The sequence below is a fragment of the Oncorhynchus keta genome, chromosome 12, assembly GCF_023373465.1.
Source record: "Oncorhynchus keta strain PuntledgeMale-10-30-2019 chromosome 12, Oket_V2, whole genome shotgun sequence".
NCBI lineage: Eukaryota > Metazoa > Chordata > Actinopteri > Salmoniformes > Salmonidae > Oncorhynchus > Oncorhynchus keta.
This window is the reverse complement of record NC_068432.1, coordinates 28,541,612-28,554,639: the sequence shown is the minus strand read 5'-3', so window position 1 is coordinate 28,554,639 and position 13,028 is coordinate 28,541,612. Positions and strand designations below refer to the sequence as shown.

Here is a 13,028-nt window from a genome sequence, read left to right as displayed (position 1 = left end):
TCGGTCTCGGAGATACAGAGGTCAGAGGTCCCGGTTACCTCAAAGGAGCGCATCTCCGTTTCACTCATGTATTTTTAGAGGCACTTCGCACACGGCGGAATTCATTCAATTGTCTTGTTGTCTTGTTGTTTAACATAGACAACTTCATCAACATTTTCTTAACATCCAGCCAGCTGCACGATCAAATTTTATTGCCCGGTATGGACAATAAATGTTCATTAGACCTTCATTTTATTTATTCAATGGAAATGTTAATTAATGTTGGTTGACGTCGTTATCAAATACCAACGACAATTGTATGCTGATATGCTGATGGTTGGATTCTTACCTCTTGACTGCTGCCACTGGCTGGTGTTTAGTCACTCAACGAAATGTAACAGGCGCATCCGGCGTCTCCACACACACACACACACACACACACACACACACACACACACACACACACACACACACACACACACACACACACACACACACACACACACACATGCCCAAGTACATGATTCATCTTCACGGGACCCCGTCCTATCTGTCGTCTATAACCAGCCGTCATCGTGACAAAATCACCCCACCCCACCCCACTCCAATCCAATCCCCCAGAGATTGTTCCCGTTTCACCAGAGCCCCGCAGTGCAAACTGCAAGGAGCGCAGCATAGACACTATTTATTTATACCCTCCCCGGGTAGAGAGTGGGGGCAGTGCAATGGAACGGCTTCCAAACTGGATCCCCGTCACCTGTTCACCTTGCTTACCAGTAGCGTCGACACACACACGCACACGCACACACACACGTTGTCGAAGTGGTCAGCTGTGGTCTAGGCATATTGGGCCTCTAGATGCAATATTTGTAAAACAGAGATAGGCTACTTTGTTAAATGGACACTATCCCATTCCATCCCACATTCAGAACATTGTGGGCTATTACTAGTTTGAAACCCGCTGACATATCAAGCAGAAAAGGTCCCCTTCATAATCGGAGTATTGTCATAACTACCCCATAGAATAATGATAATGATTATTATTATGAACGACCCGAGTGTGACTTTAAGACCGAGTTTAGCGCTTCCCGGTTGGTGTGTAACCCGAGCCAAGGGTAGCGACAGCTGGAGGAGCGAGACGACGAGCCATTCGGAAATAACCTCTCGCTTTCTCTTTCTTTGAATTTGTACTTCACTCAAATCTGGAACTGTGCGTAAAGAGCAATGAACTTTGCGATGGCAAGGCACTCCTTTTGGACGTGTTTGATTGCAACTGCAGGCCTACTCTGGGGTGTGACAATACCAGGTAAGTGCGTATATTGATGATTTCTTCTCATGGCCAGGATCAAGTCTCTTGGCAATGGCACCTCTCGGTGTCTGCGACTGTTGTTTTGGTGTTTCTATGGGCTTGTTATTATTGTTCCTGTGAGGCAGATGTCATGTTCATGTTTTTATAGGCGCTGTAAAAACTTTCACAAACATTGTTACAACTTTTGGTGTTAGGGTTGACATGCCTAAATGTCAAACATGTTAATTGAAAAGGGTTCAATGGGTGATTTTAGCAAAGCAATCGGTCACTGACCATTTAAGGTCATTTGGCACTTTAAGTGTTATGGGTCGTTTGAAATGGTAAGTGTTATGTGTTGCAGTCCCTATGGGTTTTACTCCACCCATATCTCATCATATATTGCCATGGCACTCTGCTGTGTCCTCTTACTCACTCACTCACTCACTCTCTCTCTCTCTCTCTCTCTCTCTCTCTCTCTCTCTCTCTCTCTCTCTCTCTCTCTCTCTCTCTCTCTCTCTCACACACTGCCTTGTGCAGTGAGTTGTAATGAGGAGTCTAAGCTGATTGGGGATCTGTTCAGAGGCTACAACAAGAACATCCGTCCAGCGGCGCACCCCACTGACAAGGTGGAGGTGCAGGTCAAGCTGATCCTTACCAACCTCATCTCCCTGGTGAGAGACAGACCACACCTGATGCAGTATAACGCCAACAACACATAGTACACACACACATTACACACATTATGCATCTCAATAAGAATTTCATTGTACCAAGCATTTCATTGTCCTGCTTACCTTGTGTATCCTGTGCATCAGAGGAGGCTGGTGGAAGGAGATATAGGAGGGGCACATTGTAAAGGCTAGAATGGAATGAATGGAACACATCAAACATATGGAAAGCACATGTTTGACTCTGTTCCATTTATTCCATTCCAGCCATTACGATGAGCCTGTCCTCCTATCGCTACTTCCAACAGCCTCCTCTGCTGTGCATATGCAAATAAACTTGACTTGACTTACTGCTGCAACATAACAATGCCATATAACAACACACAACACATACCAAACATATTACACACACATATTACACACCTGCTGCAACCCAACAACATTCCATACATATTGCCAAACAGTCCTGTGCTTTTGTCAGCCAGTGATTGTCAAGCAAATAACTGTCGGTCTCACGGTAATTGACCTTGAATTAACAAAAACACATTTATTATCTCCTGGCTTCCACACACAAACCGTTGGAATGTGTACATTTTTAAAAAAGTCTAATAAATCCATGTAATATAGCCTACACCTTCACAATAAATCCATGTAATATAGCCTACACCTTCACAATAAATCCATGTAATATAGCCTACACCTTCACAATAAATCCATGTAATATAGCCTACACCTTCACAATAAATCCATGTAATATAGCCTACACCTTCACAATAAATCCATGTAATATAACCTACACCTTCACAATAAATCCATGTAATATAACCTACACCTTCACAATAAATCCATGTAATATAGCCTACACCTTCACCATAAATCTATGTAATATAGCCTACACCTTCACAATAAATCCATGTAATATAGCCTACACCTTCACAATAAATCCATGTAATATAGCCTACACCTTAACAATAAATCCATGTAACATGACTCTAATGATATTTTGAAAAGATCTTAGTCCTGTATTGACCGTTTGCCTGTTTAATGGTTCGTCGGAGGTTATAGCGGGATTTCTTATAAGCGCCCGGGTTAGAGTCTCGCTCCTTGAAAGCGGCAGCTCTACCCTTTAGCTCAGTGTGGATCTTGCCTGTAATCCATGGCTTCTGGTTGGGGTATGTACATACGATCACTGTGGGGATGACGTCATCGATGCACTTATTGATGAAGCCAGTGACTGATGTGGTGTACTCCTCAATTCCATCTGAAAAAATACCGGGACATATTCCAGTCTGTGCTAGAAAAACAGTTCTATAGTTTAGCATCTGCTTCATCTGACCGCTTTTTTACTGACTGAGTCACTCGTGCTTCCTGTTTGAATTTTTGCTTGTAAGCAGGTATCAGGAGGAGGGAATTATGGTCAGATTTGCCAAATTGAGTTCGAGGAAGAGCTTTGTACGCATCTCTGTATGTGGAATAAAGGTGGTCTAGAGTTTTTCCCCCTATGGTTGCACATTTAACATGCTGATATAAATGAGGTAAAACGGGTTTTAAGTTTCCCTACATTAAAGTCCCCGGCCACTTTAATGCCAGCTGTATGTTATTCATGTCGTCGTTCAGCCACGACTTGGTGAAACATAAGATATTACCGTTTTTAATGTCCTTTTGGTAGGATATCTGTGCTTTTAGTTCGTCCAATTTATTTTCCAGCGATTGTACGTTGGCCAGTAGTATGGATGGCAAGGGCAGATTAGCCACTCGTCGCCGGATCCTCACAAGGCCCCCCGATCTCTTTCCGCGATATCTTTTCAGTCTCTTTCTCCTCCGAATGACGGGGATGAGGGCCTGTTCGGGTGTCTGGAGTAAATCCCTTTCATCTGATTAATTAAAGAGAAATGTTTCATCCAGTTCAAGGTGAGTAATCGCTGTTCTGATTTCCAGAATCTCTTTTCGGTCATAACAGACGGTAGCATCAGCATTATGTACAAAATTTTTTACAAAAAATGCAAAAAACGAACAGAAAAGCACGGTTGGTTAAGAGCCCACAAAATAGCAGCTATCCTCCCCGGCGCCATCTGTAGTTGGAAAGTTGAGAAATAAATATGGTAGGCCCAGCCTATAGAAAGCTGATGGGATCCTTTTTATTAGTGGTCATCACTGTGTTTTCTCCTGCAATTGCATAGCCTATATAAATGTTGCGCAACATGAGCTCATGGGCTCTCATGACGTGTTTGATTATATTTTTGATTACATTTGAATGGATGTCAGAGTGATTAGAGGAACAATAGAGTGCTGAGTACCAGGCAGTTAGTAAGTTAGGTAGGCTACTAATGACCATCAGCAGCATCAGAGCTTGGAGAAGCCTAATTAACATGACTAAACGGTAATGTGGAATTTGACTGCCTTCATGACTTGTGACCGCTGGTATGGTGGCAACAGTGTGGCCGCAACAGCCCTAGGTGCACTACAATACTATCACATATCAAACTGTCCAGCATAATCCCATAGAGTTGCCACAGTTACCAACTACCCTTTCACAATCTCACTCCACATGTATTCCTGTAAGGTTATGTAGGCTACCCAAATAAAGTAGACAAATGTCTGCATCAGACCATTATATATGTCCTCTGTTACAGAACGAAAAGGAAGAGACTCTCACGACTAATGTCTGGATTGAGATCGTGAGTGTTTCTCTCATTGTAAACCAATTTTTTTTGTTGATATTGTATCTTCTTAATTAGTTTAACATGTTTCCTGCATACATCTTTGACTAGATTATTTCTGTTTTTTTATTTTCTCCTACTTTTCCCTGATTTCTAGCTGTGTGTCTTTATTTCCCTCTGATCCTCTCACGCTCTCTACTCTGCCTACACCCTTTGCTCCCTCCCACAGCAATGGAATGATATTCGCCTGGCCTGGAACACCTCTGAGTATTTTGGCATCGAGGTTATCCGTGTGCCTTACAACACAGTGTGGCTTCCTGACATTGTCCTTGAGAACAAGTGAGTCAGTAGAGGAGGGCTTTCAACTTCTTTTTCCTTTTTTCCTTTTTCCTCATTCTGATTTCCCCCTTCTGTGGCACTGCTATGTTTTGACCAATAGACTCTTGAACTCTTTTCATCGCCCCCTCTACCCTTTCCTTCCACCTCCTCTCTTCCCCTCCTCCGTTCCCTCTCCTCTCTCCCTCCTCCTCTGCAGCATTGATGGCAAGTTTGACGTGGCCTACTATGCCAATGTGTTAATCTACTCCAGTGGCTACATGTACTGGCTGCCTCCAGCTATCTACCGCAGCACATGTGCCATAGAAATCACCTACTTCCCCTTTGACTACCAGAACTGCACTTTAGTCTTTAGGTCCCAGACTTACAGTGCAAATGAGTTGGAAATCATGCTGGCTGTTGACACGGAGACTGAACAGCCCATTGAGTGGGTGGACATTGATCCTGAGGCCTTCACTGGTATACACACACTAATGTTGCAATGTTTTGTTTTTATAGATTTGAATAAATTCTATTTCAAAACCTACTACCCCACCTTGATAGTTTCCCACTACTACTCTGGTCCTGCATGTGTGACCAAAATACAGTATATGAAACTTTGTAATTCCTCAAAATCAATCTGTAGGCCTACACCTATCTGCAAACAACTGACACAACCCGTCAACTGGTCCAATCCTAATGAAATGGTTTCTACTCATCCCAGTGTCTTTGTTTCCAACCTGTTAGAGAATGGTGAGTGGGCCATAAAGCACCGGCCAGCCAGGAAGCTGATCAACTCACGCTACACTCCTGATGACCTGGAGTACCAGGAGATCTCCTTCAACCTGGTCATCCAGAGGAAACCTCTGTTCTACATCATCAACATCATTCTGCCCTGCTCACTTATCTCCTCCTTGGTCGTCCTGGCCTACTTCCTACCTGCACAGGGTCAGTGGCAACGTTGCTGCTGATTGGTCAGTGGTATAAGGGTGTAACTTAGGGTTAGTGAAACAGGAAGATGATGCAGTATGCCATCCCCAACTGAAGTTAGCAGTTGTCCGCTAGTGTTACTAGTGTTGCTTTGTATATTGACTATTATTTCAAATGATTTATATTTAAGAAATGCTCCAACATAGATATAATGGTTTTGAGTTTCAAACTAGAGAATGCACTGTATGTTGTTGGACTTTAGTTGGACTCGGTTAGCCTGTGCGATAGAACGTCAATAGTTTTCTGCATCCCAACTAAAGCACTTGGAAGCATTTGGAAACACTAGAGCACTCTCATGTTATGTCTGGAATTGCTAGAGTACAGTATAATATGCCTGTTGTCATCTATGAGGATGATGATGGGAAAAGCACTGCACTCCTTTCTGTACCCCTCTGACTCTCCATTGTCCCCTTCACAGCTGGGGGACAGAAGTTGACTGTGTCCATCTCTGTCCTGCTGGCTCAGACTGTCTTCCTCTTTCTTATTGCTCAGAAGGTCCCTGAGACATCTCTCAATGTCCCTCTCATTGGCAAGTGAGTAAGAATTTCTCCAGTCTCTTGCTTACTGCCTTCCTCCATATACAGTATTTCTGTAACACCAGAAGAGAGCTCAATTCCCTCTCCATCCACATCTGTCTGTTCTTCTCTTCCCAGGTACCTGATCTTTGTCATGTCTGTGACAACACTCATCGCCACCAACCAAATCGTGGTGCTCAACATCTCCCTCCGCAGTCCCAACACCCACACCATGTCTCACACTATCAAACACGTATGTATACAGTAACTGTGTAATAACATGGTAAGTTGAAATCAAAACCAAAGTCAAGGCTCATGTAACACTGGCCCAAACAGACATAGAATGGACAAAGTAAATGTCGCCTGTATTAAGAAACAATACGATATGATAAAATGCAAATTTATCAGAACGAATATTAAACTTTTTTCTTGCCAAACTAATACCTGTTCCACCGTTCCTCTCCTCTGTTCAGGTCTTCCTGGAGCTTGTCCCCCGATTCCTGGGTATGGACCCTCTGGTGGATGATGGAGAGGCGGAGGCGGAGGTGAATGGAGTGAGGGAGCGACGGCGTAGCTCGTTCGGCCTGATGCAGAGAGCGGAGGAGTATGTGCTAAAACAACCACGCAGCGAGATGATGTTTGACAAACAGAGAGAGAGGCATGGCCTCACACGATCCGTTGGTAAGATTAAGGAAAGAGATACTGGTAGGGAGTGAAGGGTAGCACATGGGGGAATGTTTATTTGAGGCGACAGTACAGAATGTCACCTTTTATTTTAGGGTATTTTCATACATGCTGTATCTGTTGTACCATTTAGAAATGAACACATTTTATGTATCTAGTCACCCCATCTGAAGGTGTCATATGTATTTGGAAAAATGCACTTATAGTGTATTAATTAAAGTAGTAAAAAGTGTAGTATTTGGTCCCATATCCCTAGCATGCAATGACTACATCAAGCATGTGACTCTACAAACTTGCTGCATATATTTGCAGTTTATTTTGTTTTTGGATTATGTTGAATTGTGAATAATGATGAGTGAGTAAATTACAGAAGCATAAATATCACCCCCCGAAAATGCTAACCTCCCCTGTTATTGGTAATGGTGAGAGGTTAGCATGTTTTGGGTATGATCTTTGTGCATCTGTAAATTCTTCACATGTATCATTATTCACGATTCATTAATGATTCTCTGTAATCAAGGTAGGACCCACATTATTCTAAAAGTGTTTAGAAACATATTATATTCTTATTTACAATAAAAGTGACTCCACAATAACACAATGCATTGTATACCATTAATTTATATTGGGCACAAGATAATCCTAAACAAAAACTAAAAAAATTGCAAAGGCATCCAACAGGTTTGTAGAGTGACAAACGTGATGTAGTCATTGTGTGCTAAGAATACGAGAACAAATACTAAACCTTTGACTACATTAATACACTATAAATTAATTTGTCCAAATATGACACCTTCAAATTGGGGGACTAAATATGTAAAGTGCTTTAATTTCTAAACGGTAAAACAGATATGTATGAAAATACCCACAAATAAAAGGTGACATTCTGTACTATCGCCTCATATTAAACATTTGATCTCAAATCCAAAATTATGGAGTATAGAACGAAATGAACCGTTTTAGCCTCACTGTCCAAATAAATATGGAGTGGAATGTATGTGCATTATCCAGCAAGCCACTTTTCTGAATAGATGTGTCTGGCTCAATTTGAATTGGTTTTAAAAAGCATTTTGGTTGTATTTGCTATTATAAATATGTATCACAATCAATGGGAAAAGGAGAGGGGATAAAGATTAGCACTGTGGTCCATCATCAGCGTACCTTTAGGTAACTGTATGTGTCTCTGATACACTAGCGGATGATATTGATGTGTCTCTGCTACCCTCTAGTGGATGGTATTGATGTGTCTCTGCTACCCTCTAGTGGATGGTATTGATGTGTCTCTGCTACCCTCTAGTGGATGGTATTGATGTGTCTCTGCTACCCTCTAGTGGATGATATTGATGTGTCTCTGCTACCCTCTAGTGGATGGTATTGATGTGTCTCTGCTACCCTCTAGTGGATGGTATTGATGTGTCTCTGCTACCCTCTAGTGGATGGTATTGATGTGTCTCTGCTACTCTCTAGTGGATGGTATTGATGTGTCTCTGCTACCCTCTAGTGGATGATATTGATGTGTCTCTGCTACCTTCTAGTGGATGGTATTGATGTGTCTCTGCTACCCTCTAGTGGATGGTATTGATGTGTCTCTGCTACCCTCTGGTGGATGATATTGATGTGTCTCTGCTACCCTCTAGTGGATGGTATTGATGTGTCTCTGCTACCCTCTAGTGGATGGTAATTGATGTGTCTCTGCTACCCTCTAGTGGATGATATTGATGTGTCACTGCTACCCTCTAGTGGATGGTATTGATGTGTCACTGCTACCCTCTAGTGGATGGTATTGATGTGTCTCTGCTACCCTCTGGTGGATGATATTGATGTGTCTCTGCTACCCTCTAGTGGATGGTATTGATGTGTCTCTGCTACCCTCTGGTGGATGATATTGATGTGTCTCTGCTACCCTCTAGTGGATGGTATTGATGTGTCTCTGCTACCCTCTAGTGGATGGTATTGATGTGTCTCTGCTACCCTCTAGTGGATGGTAATTGATGTGTCTCTGCTACCCTCTAGTGGATGATATTGATGTGTCACTGCTACCCTCTAGTGGATGGTATTGATGTGTCACTGCTACCCTCTAGTGGATGGTATTGATGTGTCTCTGCTACCCTCTAGTGGATGGTATTGATGTGTCTCTGCTACCCTCTAGTGGATGGTATTGATGTGTCTCTGCTACTCTCTAGTGGATGGTATTAATGTGTCTCTGCTACCCTCTAGTGGATGATATTGATGTGTCTTTGCTACCTTCTAGTGGATGGTATTGATGTGACTCTGATACCCTCTGGTGGATGATATTGATGTGTCTCTGCTACCCTCTAGTGGATGGTATTGATGTGTCTCTGCTACCCTCTAGTGGATGGTATTGATGTGTCTCTGCTACCCTCTAGTGGATGGTAATTGATGTGTCTCTGCTACCCTCTAGTGGATGATATTGATGTGTCACTGCTACCCTCTAGTGGATGGTATTGATGTGTCACTGCTACCCTCTAGTGGATGGTATTGATGTGTCTCTGCTACCCTCTAGTGGATGGTATTGATGTGTCTCTGCTACTCTCTAGTGGATGGTATTGATGTGTCTCTGCTACCCTCTAGTGGATGATATTGATGTGTCACTGCTACTCTCTAGTGGATGGTATTGATGTGTCTCTGCTACCCTCTAGTGGATGGTATTGATGTGTCTCTGCTACCCTCTAGTGGATGGTATTGATGTGTCTCTGCTACCCTCTAGTGGATGGTATTGATGTGTCTCTGCTACTCTCTAGTGGACGGTATTGATGTGTCTCTGCTACTCTCTAGTGGATGGTATTGATGTGTCTCTGCTACCCTCTAGTGGATGGTATTGATGTGTCTCTGCTACCCTCTAGTGGATGGTATTGATGTGTCTCTGCTACCCTCTAGTGGATGGTATTGATGTGTCTCTGCTACCCTCTAGTGGATGGTATTGATGTGACTCTGCTACTCTCTAGTGGATGGTATTGATGTGTCTCTGCTACTCTCTAGTGGATGGTATTGATGTGTCTCTGCTACTCTCTAGTGGATGGTATTGATGTGACTCTGCTACTCTCTAGTGGATGGTATTGATGTGTCTCTGCTACTCTCTAGTGGATGGTATTGATGTGTCTCTGCTACTCTCTAGTGGATGGGATTGATGTGAGCACCACAGCCAGCCTGTACAAGAGCCTCGCCCAAGCTGCTCCTGAAATCAAGGAATGTGTGGATGCTTGTAACTTTATCACTGAGAGCACAAAGCAAGCAAATGACATTGGATCAGTAAGTATTGCTTTTACTCTGGGGATCAGAGGTCAATTTCATCTGAATGCAGCCAGTGCAAGGCCGTGTTCACAAAGAGTGCTAATCCAGATTTATTTGTGATAAAATAAATAATTATGATTAAAACTCTGAGACACTTTGTGAATAATGGCCCACGATGAGCTGAGAGTTGAGAAATCCTGATAGAACATTGTGGGTTATTATCTCCCCACTTCTACCCCCTTCTGACTCACTGTTAACTGTCCCATAGGAAATGGAGAGCTGGGTATTGATTGGGAAGATGATTGACAAGGTTTGTTTCTGGGTGGCCATGGCTCTCTTCTCCATCGGAACGGTCGCTATCTTCCTCACGGGACATTTCAACTCTGTCCCAGATTTTCCATTCCCTGGGGAAAACAAACGATACCTCCCCAGTTAGGGCGGCAGGGCCACCCTCCCTTAACCTGGTCACAGGTTATAGGACACATCATCATCGTCTTCATATCATTGAGAGCTAAGATTTATTCACTTCTTTCTCTTACTTACTTATTTGTCTTTTTAGCAGTAGATGACTGAAAATGGTATCGTCTTGATATGATGTAATCCTTTTTGATAAATATTTCATACTGTGTTTTGAGTTTTAGCTGAACCATTTCTTGTTATGTGTGATTTACATGTGTGCATTTTATTTTTTGTGACATGAAAGTGCCAAAAACCTCGAACAGTTAGTGGCAAAGCAGTTGTGAAATTAATTCAACAAGTCTGCTGTGGGCTTTTGTGGGCTTTGTTATGTTAGAACAAAATGAAAAAGTTAGATCTCTGTTTTAGCCTTCAACCTTATTCATACCTTAGTCTTTACACACCACATTAGGAGGACGCTGCAGATCACCTATACCCTGCGGAATTCTTGTCTTTCTTGTATCTCACTGTATGGTGCACTCAGCACACAAAAGACATGCTCTTTCCATGATATAGACTGACCAGGTGAATCCAGGTGAAAGCTATGATCCCTTATTGATGCCACTTGTTAATCCACTTCAATCAGTGTAGATGAAGGGGAGGAGACAGGTTAATGTAGTATTTTTAAGCCTTGAGACAGTTGAGACACGGATTGTGTGTGTGTACCATTCAGAAGGTGAATTTAAAAAAATGTAAGTGACTTATGGTATGGTAATAGGAGTATGGTAATAGGTGTCAGGCACATTGGTTTGTGTCAAGAACTGCAACAGTGCTGGGTTTTAAATGCTCAACGGTTTCCCATGTGTATCAAGAAATCAAGAATGGTTCACCACCCAAAGGACATCCAGACAACTTGACAGAACTGTGGCAACCATTGGAGTCAACATGGGCCAGGATCCCTGTGGAACGCTTTTAACACCTTGTAGAGTCCATGCCCGGACGAATTGAGGCGGTTCTGAGTGCAAAAGGGGGGGTGTTCAACTCAATATTAGGAAAGTGTTCCTAATGTTTGGTATACTCAGTGTATATGTGACACAGGTCTTTACTGATGGATACAATGCAATGTAAGAAGGCCACATACTGTAAGAATATTTGATTTAACTAGTTACTTTAATTTACACACAGTACATTTACATGGTTAAGTGACTTGTTCTGTTTAATATCTAAGAATGACACAATGACACAGAGACTTAATTAAAAGTTAGAAACAGAGGCCTTGCCTTCCTTTCTGTCCAATTTGTGCCTCATTTTTAAAATGTTATGTAAATATACCATTTATGTTTTTGTATACAATTACAATCCTACACAATTAACACCCCTGTGCTGCTAATGTTAGCATACACAAATCAAATCTATGTAATCATCATGAACAACAATGCATATAATAATTTGTGTATTTTTAAATGTATTTTTATGTTTTAATTTGAACCTTTATTTAACTGAGCATTCGAATAGGCATGTCAGTTAAGAACAAATTCTTATATACAATGACGGCCTACACCGGCCAAACCCAGACAACGCTGGGCCAATTGTGTGCCACTTTATGGGACTCCCAATCACGGCCGGTTGTGATACAGCATGGTTTAACATTATGGACATTGAATATATTGAGTTTTAGTATTAAGAGGATGTGTTGGATGGTACATAGAGTCAGTACAAACTTTTGAGATTCAAACCATTACTTAAAAGTACTGTGTTGTACTTGTTTTAGACAACAACAAATACTGTATAATGAGTGTTATTAGTATTTTATGTTATTAATACTGTAATAATTAAATCTAATAAATGTTTTATCGAAAGACTGTTGGGATCATTGTAGAGAGGGTGCACATACAAGATGTGGCTATTCAATTTTGAAATGGCAGTTTGAGATGCTTTTGAAATATCAGACAATGTTAAAGATTAAGGTAGCTCCAGACCACCTCCAAAACACTGCTTGTCTGAGTCCAAGTCTTGATTAGAATCACATGGGAATCCAAGCACAACCCCGCTTTCCCAGGGATTAAATCACATGGGAATCCAAGCACAACCCCGCTTTCCCAGGGATTAAATCACATGGGAATCCAAGCACAACCCCGCTTTCCCAGGGATTAAATCACATGGGAATCCAAGCACAACCCCGCTTTCCCAGGGAATAAATCACATGGGAATCCAAGCACAACCCCGCTTTCCCAGGGATTAAATCACATGGGAATCCAAGCACAACCCCGCTTTCCCAGGG

General features: G+C 42.2%; 1 protein-coding gene across 1 annotated transcript; it reads left to right on the top strand.

The window, feature by feature from the left end:
- The first annotated feature begins 726 nt into the window (after positions 1-726).
- chrne (cholinergic receptor, nicotinic, epsilon) lies at positions 727-12,606 on the top strand. The gene is made up of 11 exons (XM_035782410.2): positions 727-1,285; positions 1,805-1,938; positions 4,569-4,613; positions 4,825-4,934; positions 5,131-5,390; positions 5,658-5,858; positions 6,319-6,433; positions 6,554-6,668; positions 6,889-7,096; positions 10,236-10,369; positions 10,620-12,606. Exons 1-11 carry the CDS (start codon positions 1,204-1,206, stop codon positions 10,785-10,787), a joined length of 1,572 nt encoding a protein of 523 aa, XP_035638303.1. The 5' UTR covers positions 727-1,203; the 3' UTR covers positions 10,788-12,606.
- The last annotated feature ends 422 nt before the right edge of the window (positions 12,607-13,028 follow it).